The 21,655-nt window shown below is 41.1% G+C and overlaps 1 protein-coding gene across 1 annotated transcript in view; it reads right to left on the minus strand.

The window, feature by feature from the left end:
- Positions 1-18,449: 18,449 nt before the first annotated feature.
- ANTXR1 (ANTXR cell adhesion molecule 1) overlaps positions 18,450-21,655 on the minus strand; it is a 212,560-nt gene continuing 209,354 nt past the window's right edge. The window contains exon 18 of the mRNA XM_045979412.1: positions 18,450-19,761. Within this exon, the coding sequence (XP_045835368.1) occupies positions 19,501-19,761 (261 nt within the window). The 3' untranslated portion in view covers positions 18,450-19,500. The remainder of the gene's footprint in view (positions 19,762-21,655) is intronic.

The following is a 21,655-nucleotide window of genomic DNA, read 5'->3' on the forward strand; positions in this document are numbered from 1 at the left end:
CTTCATTTTGATGATCACATGTTTGTTGAGTGAACAGGAGACAAAAGCCAACATAAGAAGCTGGGACCCTAAAAGGCAACTTAGAGTATGAATGAACTAGAAAATACTCTGACTTAGAGTTAGTAATAGCAAGGAAGACCTTGCCTGTCCCTGTTGGGTTAAGGGAGAAAATTTTTTCTTGGAAATTCTTAACTACAGGCTGGCACTAACTCAAGTTTGTAACCCAAATTTACACTACCTGCATGATTCTAAATACCTTTAGGTTAGCATTTATTTTAAAACAGTTCTGGATTGACAGTGATTCCAGGTTTTTAGAAGAAGCAAACATAAATTTTCTTTGGAGAAATGCAATCACAACACAAACCTCAGAGTTTTCCATGAATAAAGTTCTGAGGAATGTGGGCTCAGAGTCAAAGTCAAAAAGCATTTAGGAGACAAGGCACTATATGCAAAAGTCAGCAGGAACAACAAACCACAGAATCAGGCCAGCAAAGCTTTTAGATATGGGAATTATTGGATACAAAATATAAGTTAAGCATGTTTAATATATTTAAAGAAAGAAAAGTGATTCAAAATTTAAGGTACAGCGCCTATGAAAGATAAACAGGCATATTTGAAAGCCAACCAAAAAGAAATGTTAATAAAAAACAAACATAAAAACTGAAATTAAAAAAACCTCAACTGGTTTTGAAGGGGCGGGGGTGGGGGTGGGAGGTTGAGGAACCAGGTGGTGGGTAATAGCGAGGGCACGTACTGCATGGAGCACTGGGTGTTATGCCAAAACAATGAACACTGTTATGCTGTAAATAAACAAATAAAAAAATTTAAATAAAAAAAAAAGGTGAAAAAAAAAAACCAAAAAACCTCAACCGATGATTTAAATATATTAAACATGCTTAATTTATATTTATGGCAAACATAAAGCCACCCCACTGATTCCTCTCTGCGAGCTGTTCAAATCAGTCAGAATGTGAACATCTGTGTCCTTCAGTAGGTGAATGGATAAACATCCAGCAATGGAGTATTACTCAGCAATAAAAAGATGAGCTATCAAACAATGAAAAGACTTGGAAGAAACTTAAATGTGTATTGCAAAGTGAAAGAAGCCAATCTAAACAGTCTACACACTATATGATTCCAGCTCTAAGGTATTCTGGAAAAGCAAGACTACAGAGACCATAAAAATATCAGAGGTTTCTGGGGGTCCAAGAGGAGAGAGGAGGTGGAAGGAAAAGGTGAAGCACAAGGGATTTTTAGGGTCTCAGAACTATTCTGCATGATACTGGATGATACAGAGTATGCATGTGCATTTGCAACCCAAAGCGCGGCCTCTGATGTAATTATAGACTTTAGTGTCAGTTATAACAAATGTACCACACTAATGCAAGATGTTCATGATCAGAACTGTGTGCAGAGAAGAGGGGATGTAGGGTAATTCTCCACATTATCTGGTGAGTTTTCCTGTAAACCTAAAACTATTCTTAAAAAAATAAGATCTATTAGTTTCCAAAAAAAAAAAAAAAGGAGAAAAGGAACATTACCAGTAGTTCAGACTGAAGCAAGCCGAGGTGAGGAGATCTCCTTACCGTGGACTGAACAAAGCCCTTTTAGGCAGTTGTGAAATCTCAGAACATAAATCTACAAATAAACAGCTGCTTCAGTGACTGATAAATTAATGGGGATCACAACAGCTTGACTGCTGATTCTGGATTCTTGCTGTTTCCTCAATGAGCCACGACAAAACTGTTGAGCCTCATTCTATGCATTTGTAGAAGGGCAGGGAGTCTGGTCCTGAGACAGGACATTTGATAAACAAACGAGGCAAATTGGAGCTGATCCTTCTGGTGACTGCCAGTGCTGGCGCCTTTTTTTCCTTCTGGCACCTGCGTGAAGTTCCTGGCATCTACTCTTATTTTTCCTCCCAGGCCAACTGCAAAAAAGGGACTTGACCTCAGCTGACATAGAATGTGGAAGAATGTGTATGCATTGAAAAGTAATCCAGGGAGCTGACGAAGTTAATGAATTTTTATAGGAATTCATTCAATACCACCCAGTGAGAGCCCATGCTTTAAATACTTGCTCAAAGGCAATGGGGAAATGAGGACTTGCTTATTATCTCTGGTTCTTGAAAGAAAACATTGTCTCAGATACAGCTTCCATTTCTATTGTTGATTTGCTTAAACATTTGGATGTGTGGAGATTCTTCACTGACGTGTTTGTCCATTTAACTAGCATTGGTTAACTACCGTATGACAGACACCAAATGTACAGAATTGACTGGAGAGGCTACACCAATATATGTTTGCTGTAGTGCCCGTGTGTGGGGGTGAGAGATCCCTTTTTCTTTTTCCTCTTTACTCTCACCTTGGCAACTCCTGCCCTTCCATTTTTCTCTACCCTTTTCTTGCTTTTTCCTGGGAGTAGAGACCTATCTGATTGGTAAGATTATTAGAACCTTCCATTCACAAACAGTGTTACTAAGGGGCACAGTCACTATTAATTTGAAGTTCTTCTCTTGTGTTCTCTTTTCTTGAATCCATCTGAAATCTGTTTTTCTTTGCAGCAGGGATAGGAATTTCACCTTATTTTCTCCCCCAACTAGATAGCCCCTTATTAAAGAATTAGTCCTTGGATATTCCACTGTTATCATAAACTAAACTTCCGTATATCATAAAATTGTTCTGTTGTATTACCATATACTGGCTATGTTGTCCATTTTCTTTTCTAATTAAAACTTAGAATCTGCATTTGAAATTATTTAAAAATCTTTCTAGATTTTTTATTGGTCTTCATTTGTATTTGCAGATTATTTGTGAGAGAACCAACATTTCTTCAGTATTGTTTTCCCATTCGGGAATGTAGTACCAATCTCCCTCTAATGGGGATAGTTCATAAAATTTTTTAGTTGTCTTCCTATAGGTTTTGTACATTTTGGGGGGTAAGTCTAATTCTTGTTACTGTACATATGCAATTTATATATAAAAATATAAGTAATATGATTGCACATAATTTAGAAATATTTTCAAAATATAAACATGTGTAATTTATATTTTTTTCTATTATGAATGGATAGTTTTCAACTTGCCCATGGTTATTGATGGTGCTGATGGTGTACCTGGCCAGATCACTGGCCCCTTACTGGTTCTAAAAGTTTTAAGGTGATTCTCATGGAATTTTTAGGCAGGCAATGATACTGTCTGAAAACAATGACAATTTTTTTTTCTTCCTGATATTTACAGTTGCTTTGTAATTTTGTGTTATTGTGCTGGCTAGAACCAAAGGTGAACAAGAATGGTGATGGCTAGAATCCTTTCTTGTTTTTTATTTTATTTTATTTTTTTAAATTTTTTAAATTTTATTTTATTTCTTTTCAGTGTTCCAGAATTCATTGTTTATGCGCCACACCCAGTGCTCCATGCAATACCTACCACCAGGCTCACCCAACCTCCCACCCCCTTCCCCTCCAAAATCCTCAGTTTGTTTCTCAGAGTCTACAGTCTCTCATGGTTCATCTTCCCCTCCGATTTCCCCCAACTCACTTCTCCTATCCAATTCCCAGTGTCCTCTGTGTTATTCCTTATGCTCCACAAGTAAGCGAAACCATATGATAATTGACTCTCTCTGCTGGACTTATTTCACTCAGCATAATCTCCTCCAGTCCTGTCCATGTTAATACAAAAATTGGGTATTCATCCTTTCTGAGGGAGGCATAATACTCCACTGTATATATGGACCATATCTTCTTTATCCATTTGTCTGATGAAGAGCATCTTGGTTCTTTCCACAGTTTGGCGATTGTGGCCATTGCTTCTATGAACATTGGGGTACATATGGCCCTTCTTTTCACCACATCAGTATCTTTGGGGTAAATATCCAGTAGTGCAGTTGCAAGGTCATAGGGAAGCTCTATTTTTAATTTCTTAAGGAATCTCCACAGTTTTCCAAAGTGGCTGCACCAACTTGCATTCCCACCAACAGTGTAAGAGGGTTCCCCTTTCTGCACATCCTCTCCAACACTAGTTGTTTCCTGTGTTGCTAATTTTGGCCATTCTAACTGGTGTAAGGTGGTATCTCAATGTGGTTTTGTTTTGAATCTCCCTGATGGCTAGTGATGATGAACATTTTTTCATGTGTCTGTTTGTATGTCTTCCTTGGAGAAGTGTCTGTTCATGTCTTCTGCCCATTTTTTAAAAATTTTTTATTTATTTCTTATTTTTTATAAACAATAATGTATTTTTATCCCCAGGGGTACAGGTCTGTGAATCGCCAGGTTTACACACTTCACAGCGCTCACCATAGCACATACCCTCCCCAATGTTCATAACCCCACTCCCCCTCTCCCAACCCCCCCTCCCCCCAGCAACCCTCAGTTTGTTTTGTGAGATTAAGAGTCGCTTATGGTTTGTCTCCTTCCCAATCCCATCTTGTTTCATTTATTCTTCTCCTACCCCCTAACCCCCCATGTTGCATCTCCATGTCCTCATATCAGTGAGATCATATGATAGTTGTCTTTCTCCGATTGACTTATTTCACTAAGCATGACACCCTCTAGTTCCATCCACGTCACCGCAAATGTCAAGATTTCATTTCTTTTGATGGCTGCATAGTATTCCATTGTGTATATATACCACCTCTTCTTTATCCATTCATCTGTTGATGGACATTGAGGTTCTTTCCATAGTTTGGCTATTGTAGACATTGCTGCTATAAACATTTGGGTACACGTGCCCCTTCGGATCACTGCGTTTGTATCTTTAGGGTAAATACCCAGTAGTGCAATTGCTGGGTCATAGGGTAGTTCTATTTTCAACATTTTGAGGAATCTCCATGCTGTTTTCCAGAGTGGTTGCACCAGCTTGCATTCCCACCAACAGTGGAGGAGGGTTCCCCTTTCTCCGTGTCCTTGCCAGCATCTGTCATTTCCTGACTTGTTAATTTTACACATTCTGACTGGTATGAGGTGATATCTCATTGTGGTTTTGATTTGTATTTCCCTGATGCCGAGTGATGTGGAGCACTTTTTCATGTGTCTGTTGGCCATCTGGATGTCTTCTTTGCAGAAATGTCTGTTCATGTCCTCTGCCCGTTTCTTGATTGGATTATTTGTTCTTTGGGTGTTGAGTTTGCTAGTTCCTTACAGATTTTGGACACTAGCTCTTTATCTGATACGTCGTTTGCAAATATCTTCTCCTATTCTGTCAGTTGTCTTTTGGTTTTGTTAACTGTTTCCTTTGCTGTGCAAAAGCTTTTGATCTTGATGAAATCCCAATAGTTCATTTTTGCCTTTGCTTCCTTGCCTTTGGTGATGTTCCTAGGAAGACGTTGCTGCGGCTGAGGTCGAAGAGGTTGCTGCCTGCATTCTCCTCAAGGATTTTGATGGATTCCTTTCTCACATTGAGGTCCTTCATCCATTTTGAGTCTATTTTCGTGTGTGGTGTAAGGAAGTGGTCCAATTTCATTTTTCTGCATGTGGCTGTCCCATTTTCCCAGCACCATTTATTGACGAGGCTGTCTTTTTTCCATTGGACATTCTTTCCTGCTTTGTCGAAGATTAGTTGACCACAGAGTTGAGGGTCTGTTTCTGGGCTCTCTATTCTGTTCCATTGATCGATGTGTGTTTTTGTGCCAGTACCATGCTGTCTTGATGATGACAGCTTTGTAGTAGAGCTTGAAGTCCGGAATTGTGATGCCACCAACTTTGGCTTTCTTTTTCAATATTCCTTTGGCTATTCAAGGTCTTTTCTGGTTCCATATAAATTTGAGGATTATTTGTTCCATTTCTTTGAAAAAAATGGATGGTATTTTGATAGGGATTGCATTAAATGTGTAGATTGCTTTAGGTAGCATAGACATTTTCACAATATTTATTCTTCCAATCCAGGAGCATGGAACATTTTTCCATTTCTTTGTGTCTTCCTTAATTTCTTTCGTGAGTACTTTATAGTTTTCTGCATATAGATTCTTAGCCTCTTTGGTTAGGTTTATTCTTAGGTATCTTATAGTTTTGGGTGCAATTGTAAATGGGATTGACTCCTTAATTTCTCTTTCTTCTGTCTTGTTGTTGGTGTAGAGAAATGCAACTGATTTCTGTGCATTGATTTTATATCCTGACACTTTACTGAATTCCTGTACAAGTTCTAGCTTTTCTACAAGTCTTTTGGGTTTTCCACATATAGTATCATATCATCTGTGAAGAGTGATAGTTTGACTTCTTCTTTGCCAATTTGGATGCCTCCTTTAATTTCCTTTTGTTGTGTGATTGCTGAGGCTAGGACTTCTAGTACTATGTTGAATAGCAGTGGTGATAATGGACATCCCTGCCGTGTTCCTGACCTTAGCGGAAAAGCTCTCGTTTTTCTCCATTGAGAATGATATTTGCGGTGGGTTTTTCATAGATGGCTTTGATAATATTGAGGTATGTGCCCTCTGTCCCTACACTTTGAAGAGTTTTGATCAGGAAGGGATGCTGTACTTTGTGAAATGCTTTTCAGCATCTATTGAGAGTATCATCTGGTTCTTGTTCTTTCTTTTATTAATGTGTTGTATCACATTGATTGATTTGCAGATGTTGAACCAACCTTGCAGCCCTGGAATAAATCCCACTTGGTCATGGTGAATAATCCTTTTAATGTACTGTTGAATCCTATTGGCTAGTATTTTGGTGAGAATTTTTGCGTCTGTGTTCATTATTGGTCTGTAGTTCTCTTTTTTGGTGGGATCCTTGTCTGGTTTTGGGATCAAGGTGATGCTGGCCTCATAAAATGAGTTTGGAAGTTTTCCTTCCATTTCTATTTTTTGGAACAGTTTCAGGAGAATAGGAATTAGTTCTTCTTTAAATGTTTGGTAGAATTCCCCTGGGAAGCCGTCTGGCCCTGGGCTTTTGTTTGCTTGGAGATTTTTGATGACTGTTTCAATCTCCTTACTGGTTATGGGCCTGTTCAGGTTTTCTATTTCTTCCTGGTTCAGTTGTAGTTTATATGTCTCTAGGAATGCATCCATTTCTTCCAGATTCTCAAATTTGTTGGCATAGAGTTGCTCATAGTATGTTCTTATAATTGTCTGTATTTCTTTGGTGTTAGTTGTGATCGCTCCTCTTTCATTCATGATTTTATTTATTTGGGTCCTTTCTCTTTTCTTTTTGATAAGTCTGGCCAGGGGTTTATCAATCTTATTAATTCTTCCAAAGAACCAGATCCTAGTTTCGTTGATTTGTTCTATTGTTTTTTTGGTTTCTATTTCATTGATTTCTGCTCTGATCTTTATGATTTCTCTTCTCCTGCTGGGTTTAGGGTTTCTTTCTTGTTCTTGCTCCAGGTCCTTTAGGTACAGGGTTAGGTTGTGTACTTGAGACCTTTCTTGTTTCTTGAGAAAGGCTTGTACCGCTATATATTTTCCTCTCAGGACTGCCTTTGTTGCGTCCCACAGATTTTGAACCATTGTGTTTTCATTATCATTTGTTTCCATGAATTTTTTCAATTCTTCTTTAATTTCCTGGTTGACCCACTCATTCTTTAGAAGGATGCTGTTTAGTCTCCATGTATTTGGGTTCTTTCTAAATTTCCTCTTGTGATTGAGTTCTAGCTTCAGAGCATTGTGGTCTGAAAATATGCAGGGAATAATCCCAATCTTTTGATACAGGTTGAGACCTGCTTTAGGACCGAGGATGTGATCTATTCTGGAGAATGTTCCATGTGCACACAGAAGAATGTGTGTTCTGTTGCTTTGGGATGAAATGTTCTGAATATATCTGTGATGTCCATCTTGTCCAGTGTGTCATTTAAGGCCTTCATTTCCTTGTTGATCTTTTGCGTGGATGATCTGTCCATTTCAGTGAGGGGAGTGTTAAAGTCCCCTACTATTATTGTATTATTATTGATGTGTTACTTTGATTTTGTTATTAATTGGTTTATATAGTTGGCTGCTCCCACGTTAGGGGCATAGATATTTAAAATTGTTAGATCTTCTTGTTGGACAGACCCTTTGAGTATGATATAGTGTCCTTCCTCATCTCTTATTATAGTCTTTGGCCCAAAATATAATTGATCTGATATAAGGATTGGCACCCCAGCTTTCTTCTGATGCCCATTAGCATGGTAAATTGTTTTCCACCCCCTCACTTTAAATCTGGAGGTGTCTTCACGTCTAAAATGAGTTTCTTGTAGACAACATATAGATGGGTTTTGTTTTTTTATCCATTCTGATGCCCTGTGTCTTTTGATTGGGGCATTTAGCCCATTAACATTCGGGGTAACTATTGAGAGATATGAATTTAGTGCCATTGTATTGCCTGTAAAGTGATTGTTACTGTATATTGTCTCTGTACCTTTCTGATCTACTACTCTTAGGCTCTCTCTTTCCTTAGAGGACCCCTTTCAATATTTCCTGTAGAGCTGGTTTGGTGTTTGCAAATTCTTTCAGTTTTTGTTTGTCCTGGAAGCTTTTTATCTCTCCTTCTATTTTCAATGATAGCCTAGCTGGATAGAGTATTCTTGGCTGCATGTTTTTCTCGTTTAGTGCTCTGAATATATCATGCCAGCTCTTTCTGGCCTGCCAGGTCTCTGTGGATAAGTCTGCTGCCAATCTAATATTTTTACCATTGTATGTTACAGACTTCTTTTCCCGGGCTGCTTTCAGGATTTTCTCTTTGTCACTAAGACTTGTAAATTTTACTATTAGGTGACGGGGTGTGGACCTATTCTTGTTGATTTTGAGGGGGGTTCTCTGCACCTCCTGGATTTTGATGCTTGTTCTCTTTGACATATTAGGGAAATTCTCTCCAATAATTCTCTCCAATACACCTTCTTCTCCCCTCTCTCTTTCTTCTTCTTCTGGAATCCCAATTATTCTAATGTTGTTTCATCTTATGTTGTCACTTATCTCTCGAATTCTCTCCTCGTGGTACAGTAGCTGTTTGTCCCTCTTTTGCTCAGCTTCTTTATTCTCTGCCATTTGGTCTTCTATATCACTGATTCTTTCTTCTGACTCATTTATCCTGGCAGTGAGAGCCTCCATTTTTGATTGCACATCATTAATAGCTTTTTTGATTTCAACTTGGTTAGATTTTAGTTCTTTTATTTCTCCAGAAAGGGCTCCTATGTCTCCAGAGAGGGGTTCTCTAATATCTTCCATGCCTTTTTCAAGCCCGGCTAGAACCTTCAGAATCATCATTCTGAACTCTAGATCTGACATATTACCAATATCTGTGTTGATTAGGTCCCTAGCCTTCGGTACTGCCTCTTGTTCTTTTTTTTGTGGTGAATTTTTCTGCCTTGTCATTTTGTCCAGATAAGAGTATATGAAGGATTTATAAAGACTCCTCAAACTCAACACACACAAAACAGAGAATCATATCAAAAAATGGGCAGAAGATATGAACAGACACTTCTCCAATGAAGACATACAAATGGCTATCAGACACATGAAAAAATGCTCATCATTACTAGCCATCAGGGAGATTCAAATTAACACCACATTGAGATATCACCTTTCACCAGTTAGAATGGCCAAAATTAGCAACACAGGAAACAACGTGTGTTGGAGAGGTTGTGGAGAAAGGGGAACCCTCTTACACTGTTGGTGGGAATGCAAGTTGGTGCAGCCACTTTGGAGAACAGTGTGGAGATTCCTCAAGAAATTAAAAATAGAGCTTCCCTATGACCCTGCAATTGCATTGCTGGGTATTTACCCCAAAGATACAGATGTAGTGAAAAGAAGAGCCATCTGTACCCCAATGTTTATAGCAGCAATGGCCACAGTCGCCAACTGTGGAAAGAACCAAGATGCCCTTCAACGGATGAATGGATAAGGAAGATGTGGTCCATATACACGATGGAGTATTATGCCTCCATCAGAAAGGATGAATACCCAACTTTTGTAACAACGTGGATGGGACTGGAAGAGATTATGCTGAGCCAAATAAGTCAAGTAGAGAGAGTCAAGTATCATATGGTCTCACTTATTTGTGGAGCATAACAAAGAACACGATGGACATGGAGAGATGGAGAGGAGAGGGAGTTGAGGGAAACTGGAAGGGGAGATGAACCATGAGAGACTATGGACTCTGAAAAACAACCAGAGGGTTTTGAAGGGGTGGGGGGGGGGGTGTGGGAGGTTATGGAACCAGGTGGTGGGTAATAGGGAGGGCACGTACTGCATGGAGCACTGGGTGTGGTGCAAAAACAATGAATACTGTTACGCTGAAAATAAACAAATATAAAAAAACTGGGAAAAAAAAAGAGTATATGAAGGAGCAAGTAAAATACTAAAGGGGTGACCAAGACCCCAGAAAAATGCACTTTAACCAAATCAGAAGAGGCCCCAAATCATGGGGGGGAGAAAGTGGATAAAAAGAGGTTCAGAAAAAAAAAAGAAAAAATTAAAAAAAAACAAAGAAAAAATATAAAAAAGAATGAAAAAATATGTATTAGATAAACTAGTTAAAAAACGTTAAAAAAGAAAAGGGTAAAAGTTTTAAAAAATTTAGCAGAAGAAGAAAAAAAATTGAAAAAAAAATTAAATTAACCACAAGACTAAAGAATCATAGGGAGAAAGCCATGAGTTCTGTGCTTTGCTTTCTCCTCTTCTGGAATTCTGCTGCTTTCCTTGGTAGATGAACTTCGTCCAGGCTGGATTTTTTGTTGATCTTCTGGGGGAGGGGCCTGTTGTAGTGACTCTCAAGTGTCTTTGCCGGAGGCAGAATTTCACCGCCCTTACCAGGGCCGGACTAAGTAATCTGCTTGGGTTCACTTTCGGGAGCTTTTGTTCCCTGACCATTTTCCGTAGAGTTCCGGAGGACGGGAATGAAAATGGTGGCCTCCCAGTCTCCGGCCCGGAGGAGCCGAGAGCCTGGGGCCCCACTCCTCAGTGTACCCACAGAGAACAGCGCCCAATCACTCCCCTATCCCCGGCCTCTGGCCGCGCTCCGAGCTCACCCAGCCTGTGACCAGTTCAAGGTAACCCCGAGCTGAGAGCTCAGTCCTCGGCTCTGTCTCTGTAGCTGGCTTCCCCGTTCTAATACCTGTGAGCTCTGCGACACTCTGACACCCCCGATCCTTCTGTGATCTTGCAGGACCTGGGGCCACGCTGACCCCCTGTGGCCTTCACCCCAGTTTAGCCTCTGGAGCAATGTCCCTCAGTGGAACAGACTTTTAAAAGTCCTGATTTTGTGCTCCGTTGCTCTGCCGCTTGCCGGGAGCCGGCCCCTCCCCCCGCGGTCTATCTTCCCGTGGTTTTGGATTCACTTCTCCGCCAGTCCTACCTTCAGAAAGTGGTTGATTTTCTCTTTCTAGAATTGCTGTTCTTCTTCTCTTCGATCTCCCTTTGGATTTGTAGGTGTTTGCAATGTTTAGATAAGCTATCCAGCTGATCTCCTGCTACCTGATGTAGTCTCAGCCTGCTACTTCTCCGCCATCTTGACTCCTCCCCCTCTTTTTTTTTATTTTAAAGAGAATCTCCTAGTGTTACAGGGTCTCTCAGTTCTTATCCCAGATGCACCAAAGAATTGGAGATCCAAGACCAGAATGGGTGGATAGAGTTTACTGAGTATATAAGTAAAGTATACTTTCAAGAGTAAAAGCAGGCCACTGAGGGGAGGAGGAGGGGCATTGGGAAGCTGGTCCTTTTAAGCTTGCTTTGTGTACATGTAAATTTAGCCTTGATTGACATTTTTTTATTGACAGCTGGTGGTTATATAACATTTTGGTTTCTACACCGTGCCTCCCCGTGATGCATTCTGTTATAATTGTATTTATTTATGTGTTCTATACTTACATGAGTGTTGAATAAGCTTTTGTTCGTGACCTTAAAAGTAAGGACTATAGCGCAAGTTGCGCCTTTTGTAGGCATGTTCACAAGGACATCTCCTTATGGCTTTTGAACCAGCTCTGTATATTTCGACATTAAATATAACGTTTTTGTGGGGTTTTGGTGGATACCTTTTATCAGGTGAAGAAAGCTTTTTTTTCCCCCCCCTTTTCCTAACTTTCTAAGGAAAGTAAAAGCATTTAAAATTAATTACCAGTTACTATATCCTGGACATAGTGCTGGACAGGATCTCTCTTTATTTTTACTAACGATTCAAAAATAAATAAATAATCTTTATCTTTTAAGAATTTTATCATAATAATTATCTTTAATTTTAAAACAAATATTGAAAAGGCTATAAAAACATTGAGCTAAGCATTAAAATCAGTAGTCTGAACAGGTAACAGATGGAGTGAGTGGGCAGGGCCAGCTCACAGGGTGCATTTGCTTCGGTACTTTTGGTGGGACCCATGGAAATGTCCCACAAGGAGTGGGCTGGAATCAAATCCTCCTGGACCTCTGCAGGTATTATTCCTCACAGCAGTGATTACATCACTGGAAGAGATACAAATGTAAATGAGTGTGAAAGTCTGTTGAGCCTTACTGAAACACAGGAAGCAAAAGCAGGGCAATCCAACATGTGTTACCCAGACACTGACGATGTGTCTCTGCGAGCACGGAGGGGTGATCACTACACCCAGGTCTGCACAGAGAGGAGAAAAGGCAGTCAGTTGAGGCACCCGAAAGGAATATTTGTAGCAAAAACTTAAATGCCTGGGGGCGCCTGGGTGGCTCAGTCATTAAGTGGCTGCCTTCGGCTTGGGTCATGATCCCAGGGTCCTGGGATCCAGCCCCGCATCAGGCTCCTTTCTCAGTGGGAAGCCTGCTTCTCCCTCTCTCACTCCTTCTCCTTGTGTTCCCTCTCTCGCTGTGTCTCTCTCTGGTGTCTCTCTCTGTTAAGTAAATAAATAAAATCTTAAAAAACAACAACAACAACAAAACTTAAATGCCTGTTTGAAGCAGGAAAGAAAATTAATCTTCCTAAAGAGCTGATTTGAGCCCCCCTCTCACCTTCCCTTCTCCTGTTGTCTTCGCTTCTACTCTTCGGATCCTGACTTTTGAATCCCTGGGCCACATGGGCAGAGACAGAGGCTGCTTCCTGTTGGAATCCACCCCAGCTAGGGAGAAGCCTGTTACTGCAATTTCAGATGCATGTCAGAGCTTTTGCATCCCCTTATCTACGAACCACTTTTGGCATTGTTGTGGAATATTTATCTGTTTCTACAAGAGCTTGGTTGGAAATGCAGATTGTCATTAATTTCAAGTAGGTTTCACAGAATCTATAGGTGTCCAGTAAATACTTTTCAAATGTAAAACTAAACAAAAAGACAGGCGCTCTGTCTCCTACAGAGTTGGGGTGCGGCTCACAGGGAAGGGAAAGTTAAAGTGCCGTATTTAAAAAAATGTGAAGAGAGATAGCTGTAAGTTTTCAGTGGTTCTCCGGGATGCATTTTTGAAAGGGGTTAGTGATGGGTGGCTGAGAGGTCTCTTGCCTTAAGACTTCCCTTTCAGAAGAAAATGAATGTTTTCTGGACTCTTAGCACTCATACCCAACATTTCTTTACTTTTAAAATGTTTTGCTAGCATGTAAACCACTTCACTACACAAAGGAAAATGTCTTTTTTTTTTAAATGTTTATTTATTTATTTGATAGAAAGAGAGATCACAAGTAGGCAGAGAGGCAGGCAGAGAGAGAGGAGGAAGCAGGCTCCCTGCTGAGTAGAGAGCCTGATGCGGGGCTCGATCCCAGGACCCCGGGACCATGACCTGAGCCGAAGGCAGAGGCTTTAACCCACTGAGCCACCCAGGTGCCCCAAGGAAAATGTCTTTTATGAGCTGCATTTATTTTAATGTTTATAAGCCACTAGTAACTAAAGATGCCCATTAAGGTACTGAATGTGTATAATTAATTGAATATCTTTTAAAATTTATGATCTATTTTATTTTAGAGAAAGTGCATGCGTGCACATGCCTGTGTGTGGGAGAGGGGTAGAGGAAGTCAGAAAGGGAGAGAGAATCCAGCAAACTCCCCGCTGAAGGGGAGCCCAAAGGGGTGGGGGTGGGGAGCTTGATCCCAGCCTGAGCTCATGACCTGAATGGAAACCAAGAGTCAGATGCTTTACTGACTGAGCCCCCCAGGAGCCCCTAATTGAACATCTTTTAACAGAATTTTGTTTTGAGCTCTTAAGTGACTTAGGCAGAATTTTGTTAGCTGTTGGTGTTGCCTTTTAAGTACATTGTGAAATGATATTTAAAAGTAAATAAAGGAGATGCTGCACAGTTTCGAACTACAGAAATTAAAATGGTCCCACTTTCAGTAGAGAAGGAAGAATTTATATAATTGATCATTTGGATGTTGAATAAGAAGGAGAGACAATTACACCTAGTGGAATTATAAGGCTTCTGATTTGTTTAGATAAAAATTTTATGAGGACATTGTGGTTCAAGCCAACATAGTGTAGTTGTAATCAGAATATACCCATCTATTTTGCGTTTGCCAATTCTGTAGCTTTATAGCCATGCTTGGTGATTGTAAGCACTTGTTTGCAATGTGTTTAGAAGGCCAGAGTGTTATATTGGTGGTTCTACACTTAAGTGAGACTCCAGAGAAACACATTTATCTGAGGGCAGAAAATTTGGATTTAGTGATGAAAAACTGTAGATCTCCTGCTTAAGTTCACAGTCAGCACCTAATCAATGACCTTATTTCTGTCTGTAATGGTTCCTTTCTTTATTCAACTTAATGCATTGGAGCCTTAGGATAGTTGAAGAGATTTCACGAGAAAGTTGGTTGGCAATATGAGCAATATGTAGGATTTTAAAATTCTTCATAAGATAGAGTAAATATTTTTTCCATTTCTAGTACTTGCCTTATTTTATTTGTTACCCTTAAATTAAATACAGCTGAAGTTAATTTTGGTGTAAGGAGTGAGGTAGGGCTCCAAGTTTTCTTTTTCCTTTCAAACTGCTAGCCAGTTATCTCAAAACCATTTAATGATTAAAGATGTAATTTTAAAATGTGCCTGTGCCCAAAAAGCTATTAAAAAGTAAAACGATTGGAATTTTGGAAAAAGTGTGGCATGATTTTCTGTTTGCAGTTGGTTTTATTCCAATTAAGATGCATTCAAGGTTTAATGAAGACTTGTTAAAGAACAAACTCAGGAACTAGGAAGACGCTCAGTTACCTACAAAAATTTAAATGGAGGAGCTGCACTGGAACTGCTAAGAAGAATGAAATGTTTTGTATCAGAATTGCAGATATAATGAAAATACTTTGAGGTGTATACAGAAGGAAGGGTATTTACTGCCTGGCTTCTTTCTTTTTATAGTTTTATTTATTTACTTATTTTTAAAATTTAAATTCAGTTAATCACCATATAATGTATTATTGGCTTCAGGGGTATAGGTCTGTGATTCATCAGTCTTATATAATACCCAGTGCTCATTACAACATAAAACCTCAGTGGTTGCCTGGTTGCTACAGTGGCAACAGTGGTTGCCTTGAGCAGCTACAAACCTCTGGAGTCCTTGCTATATGAGTCAAATCAGTCACAGCCACAGATCTTGTGAAGGCAGCCAGATACAGTCCTAACTGATCCTGTACTTTTTTTTCTGGCTGTTTCTCTATCTCCACTTTTTACTTTATATTTTCATTTAGCTTCGTTTACTTTTTAAATTTTAAAACAGTTACTAGAAATAGAGAGTATTTTGAATGTTGGACAGCTGAAGGAAAAAAAATGACAATAGTGGAGACAGTAAAGAACTTAGAGGAAATAGAATAATGATTTGAGAAATACAATTTAATTTGCATAACAACATTTTATTATCATCAAGATGGTAAACCCTTGAATAATCTATACTTTATTTTCATAACAAAGAGACGAATAGCCAGTAAAAGAGATGATTTTAGGAATTTATTATTATTTTTTTTTTTTTAAAAAAGCAACTTCCAGAGTTTGTCATTGTGCAGGGTTAGCCCAGTCTCCTATAGCATGGTACAGTGATAACTGATTTTTTTATAACAATGACTCACTGGAGATCCATAACTCTCTTCTGAATTATCACGGAAAGAAGAAAGGACTAGAAGAAGAGTTTAATGTTAAGTGTATTTAAAAAAAATCATATTCTAATTCTTTTAAGTTGGTTATCCAAGTACAATGATATAATAGAGCTCAGATAACTAGAAAAGGTAATTGACTAGAATACCCCATTCCCATCTGGTGTGCATTAACAGGCTTTTCACTGCATATATCTTTATATAGTTCTCAAGCTAATTCAACCCATTTTACACAGCATTAATTGTTTTTATTGAGTTGGCATTGGGCTGAAACTTGCTTACTATCTCAAGATTATTATTATTTTTTCTAGTTCTTTGGTGGATTTTTCTCATCTGACAGTGTTTGGACTCTAGTGTTTATGAGACATCAGAATCATCTTGGCCCCTTTTAGTACTATTTACAATGAGGTGACCCATGGCCAGATATCCAAGTCTATTAATTAATTTGCCCACCTGCTCTGTTCTTGACCTTGGTCAAGAGAGAACTTCTACAGTCTCACTGGAGTATGTGCAGAGCTCCAGGCCAGAAACTGTTTGTGAGCTGGTCTTCAATGGAGAGGACCACGGAACTCAACGTTCTTATTAATGCTGTGCAAACAGGGGTCTCGTCATTTTGGTAACTATTTGTACATTTTGAAAAGCAATACAGTCATGGGAAAACCAACAAGCACAGCTTGGTAGAATAACCTGCCATGAAATATCATTGGCTTTATAATAATTTACTACAACCATCCTTTTTATTCACACTGGATAGGAAATGCTTCCATCTAACACATGGAATACGAATATATACAACAAAAAATTGGCTTTTATTAAAAAAAAACTTCACAAGGACAATAACATGGGGGTTGAAAATATAATTTTGTGCAGTTTCCTGATGACAATCATATGTCTGCTGCCTTTTACAGGGAATGATACAAGTACTGATAGATTTATAAATCAGTTAAAGAATTATGTCTGTATGAGCCTACTATTGCCTTATTCATATAGTCTAGAAGTTTCACCTTCTCAAATGTAAATTCTAAATGACTAGGGATGACATGATGAGTCCGTTTTAAGGACAAACCCTGCTAATCCTCTTGGAAATCAGCACATCTTTGCAGTTCCCTATTCATCCAAAAGTTCACCAAGACGTCGTGGAAACTGCACAGGGCTTCTCATTAATGTGCCGCTGAGATCCTGAATGGTGCCCGCCATCTTGTACAATGTCTGTATCTTTGCTTGAACTTTCTTATGGCCGCAGTGAGTCAGGCGGCAGTGGTGTGGGGTGCACTGTTCTGTACTGCCAGCAGTCAAAACAGTTGCCATGGGCTCAACGTCTCTATGCTGTGAGCCTGGGGAGCCCATTCTCCTACGGAATGGTTTGCTGGAGACCAGCAATGTCACTGTAGGCGACTGAGACATTGCGGCCCCTGGTTCATGAGGGACTATACTAAAGAAGCCTCGTGTTGTAAGAATAGACAATACAGGCCAGGTTGAAGGGGTGGCAAGGGGAGGTTGCTTTCCTAAGTCTTGGAAACCATCTCTGACTTTAGCTCTATGAGAAGGCTGGGCGTTTGGAAGTGGCAGGATGGGAGAAAGGCTGGGTCTGAGGTACACTTAGAGTTGTGTCAGTTTGGCTTTGGCGCTGTGGATTTAGTGCATGTGGTCCCCCACTAAGGCACTGCTGAGATCTGTGTTCCCCTGACTGTACCTTTTATGTCCAAGGATTCCCCATTCCTCCGAGCAATTCCCATTTGTTTCTGCTTTCTAAAGCAGGGATGGAAAATAGGGCTCATCTCTCTCTCAAATTCTGACTGATTAATGGTGGCTCCTTGAACTTGTGGTGTGAGGATTGTGAAGAAATTGTTGGGCTTCATGGATAGTGCTATGATTGATGAACAGTGTCTGCCATGGCTACAAGAATTGGTGTTGATGGAATGCATGCCAGGTCCTTATGTCTCTGTTCTAAGTAAGGTGTAAGAATCAGGCTGGCTTGATAAGTTCTTGAAGGATCTTTGGAGACCATGGCCCAAAGCACCAAGTTTATATTCATTTTATATTCTGCTTTGTTCCAGAAAAGATTTAAGACTTTGAGCAGTTTGGGAGAGGAATTTTAAGACCTGCAGAGAGCTGTAGGGGGAAATAATTTTGAATGGGGGTGCCAGAGGCCCTCTGTTTTCACCCTAGATGATGAAGCCCAATGTTTAGAAAGTGATTATAGGGCTTACTGATGACAACAGCTTCAGAAAGACTTGGAGGAATGGGGTGGATCCCAGGCCTGGTGGGAATTTCGGGCAGAACATCTAGTATATTCCTCCTGGGTTGACAGCTTATATTTATGAGTATGTTGAAAAGCCAAGGAGAAATATATTTGCATCTACACTTACATGGCTTTTTTTGTGTGGTTAATTAAAGAACCTGGAGATGGTTTCCATATTATGTTAGGGCCATTGTCTCTCAACTCTACCTACAAATCTCTGGTATACAACTTTACCAAGAAAGAAAGAAAGAAAGAAAGAAAGAAAGAAAGAAAGAAAGAAAGGAAGGAAGGAAGGAAGGAAGGAAGGAAGGAAGGAAGGAAGGAAGAGAAAGAAAGAAAGAAACCACTGAGATTGTATGGTAGGTGCTAGTGATGCCATTTTGGGAAGATCAACTCACATTTGTCTCTGAAAAATGGGATTAGTCACTTTTTCATATCTTAAGTGATTTAAACTGAAGCCTAATCTTGATTTTTAATATGAATCATTAACAGGTTGCTCTTCAACAATGCCAATGTCTGTTGATTAGTGGACCATGTCGGGCCAAAGCCAGCCACCGCTAGCTGCTCGTGGCCTGTGGGTTTTAGAAACTGTCTGATGCTCTCATCAGTACTCGCCAGTCAATGCACACACCTGATTTCACTTACACAGCAACGTGGCAACATAACTTTTTCCATCTGTGAACACCTGCTCTCTTTCTCGCTTGCAAACTGGGAGAATTGGAAAGGAAAATAAGGCATATGTTTTTACTCCTTTGCAAATCCCAGGCAAACATGCTTTTGGATACCTGTCTGATATTGAGTTTCTTGCCACAATGGGGACCCCAAGCTTTTCCTAAAGTTGTAGGCGAGTGTCTTCACCTTCTTGGGTGAAGATTCCTTGGTTCCTAGACCAAGGGTCCAGGGTCAAGTAATGGAGGTGGAGGAGGGAGGGCAGCATTTAGAAACCCAGCAGTGTTACTTCTCATCCATCCGACTGTTTCACCCTCAGAGAAATGATTTTCTTATTAGTCTCCACGAGACACAATCCCATTTAAGAGCATCTCAGCAGTTTCACTGTCTCTGGAACCTTCTAGAGGTGATGGCTGGCTGGCTATAATTGTGACTATAGGTGCCTCATCATTTGTTTTCAGGCATTTCAAAATTTCCGTTTCTTCTGCTGATCACAATTGTTGATGTATTGGCATTACATACCAATTTTTAAGGTGTGTGAAGGTCAGTGGGCTTTATCACCACTCATTTCCAAAGCAGAAGCCTCCCCTAACTGGAAAGACTTATTCTAACACCACAGAGGAGCCTCCTCCCCAAAGTTTCTAAGAACCCAGAGCATGAACTTTGGGTTCTAGACAGAAGGCCTAGGGGGAGGTCGGGAGGGGGGTGGTGCCCTGTTGGGAGGTGGAGCCTGAGGAGGAGGGGGAAGGGTGGAAGGTGGGGATGGAATTGGTGGGGTGGGAGCACTGGGGGGTGGGGGAGGGCAATGGGGAGCAGGGGGTGGGGGGGTATAAATGGGGGCAGGAGGCGGTGAGGTGGTGTGGTAGGCGTTGTTGAGAGGGTACTTGGTAGGCTGATTGTTCTTGACTCTGGTGAAGTTGATACAGCGCCCCTGGAAGAGAATCAGAGAGAAGGACATGTGAGCTGATATTTGCTGTTTACATCAGGGCAGAAGGGAGGCCCGGTGGGCAGCTTGAAAGAAACACATAGAAAGCAGACAATGTTTATGACAGTACTCTCCTGGCTTATGGTAGAACTTAACAAATAAATTCCCCATTTCTTTTTTTTTCTGGGCTTACTATGTTGTAAAATTATTTGTTATAATTCATTTTCTGGAGGCTCTCTCTCAAAGGGGAGGAAGAAGAGGGAACTGACCTTAACTGGACACGAGGGGTCAAGCTGTTTACAGAGGTCATCGGATTTCATCTCAACAGCCTTGCTAGCCAGGAACTGTTATCAAATATTCTAGTTCATAGGTGGGGAAACTGAGGCTCAGAAACATTAAATGCCTTTCCCAAGGTCACATAACCAGGAAGAGATGGTGGTTGGTGACTGAATCCCAAAGAGGCTCCAGAACCTCTCTTCTTGCTGCCACACTCTCATGTCTTCTAAGGAGGCAGGGGACTCCACATTTTTTAAACAAAGGGAACTTGTTTCAACTGCTTTTGGTGATACTCCTCGAGGCAGTAGCAGGCAGACACCATGAGCTTTTCCTGTCCTGTAATTCGAGCTGAGTCATTCTGTGAGGTGGCAAACCAGGGTGACTCTAAGAGGTGCTCATGCATTTGCCTCTCCCCATCAACTTCTGCTCCCTTCAGCCATTGGCGCTGAGGGGTGACTTAAGGAGGCAGCTCCCCTTCCTGCTGTGGACAAGACACCAGTCGATACAGCTTCCCCCTCCACGCCCCTGCCATCCCCAAAGCCCCGTCCTGAACAATTTCTCCTGCTCTTGATCTGATTGGGGCAGTCCCGCTTCTTCCAGATGCTGCTGCACCTGTTCAGGCACGCTTAGGTTCTTAAGAGTTAGAGTCTGGGGATATTTCATTGCCAAGCAGACATCTGCCCGGAATTCTGCTTCCCTAGCCTCCCCCTGCTGCCTTCCTTCCTGCGGACCTCACTGGACAATGCAGAGCAGATACCTAGAGGCCCTACAGCAACCTCTAGAAAGTCGAGAACCTGCAGCCAGCCCAAGAAGCCCTCTCTTCTTTGTGGTGTCACCTCTCAGCTCTCCAAAGTCAGTCCTGCCTGCCCTGCCACCCCCTTCCCCCAACAGATGACATTCTCCTTCCTGTGCCTGTGCTCCATTCACTTTTGGCATCAGACTCTCCTGCCTTGCCTGGACAGGATGTAGACCCACCCTTGTGGGGTTCTAGCCTTCCTCTAAATGTCCTGGGCCTGCAGGACACCTTGTTGTCCCTTCTACTGTGTGTCCTGGATGACTGTAAAATCCCTCCCTGCCAAGGAGGTGGGGTGGGGGCGCATGCCCTCGGGGCTGTCCTGCCCCTTTCTCTCTCTCCTGCTCATCCTAATCTGATACAACGCTATACTGGGGCTGGAGCTAGTGGGTGGGTTTTTCCCAGTTTCACCCTCCAGGATGGATGCCCAGCATGGGGCATCTGCCCTGGATGGGATATGTCTAGAGAGGCTGGACTTTCCCTTTACAGGCCTTTGGAGGAAGGGGTTGAAGGGGAATGAAGAGGGCGAGTTTGTGGAATTTAAGGCACAATCACCTATGGAGATATAAGTGCATAACCTTAGATGTGGCTTGGGCCGAGAGTCGTAGAAGGGACACGATGCATTGTGGGAGACAGTGAAGGCTGAGCCAACCTGGCCTCACATGCACCCACCCCACTCATCTGAGTCCTAAGTCAGTCCCTTTCTTCCCCTTACCCCCCACATCTTTCTCTGATGACTCCAGTCTCCATGTAGCCTTTTCTTCCCTCCTTGGATTCTCTAGTTACAGTCTATGCTACACACAGAAGCCTGCGAACTATAATCTCTAGTTG

The sequence above is a fragment of the Meles meles genome, chromosome 15 (genome assembly GCF_922984935.1).
Source record: "Meles meles chromosome 15, mMelMel3.1 paternal haplotype, whole genome shotgun sequence".
NCBI lineage: Eukaryota > Metazoa > Chordata > Mammalia > Carnivora > Mustelidae > Meles > Meles meles.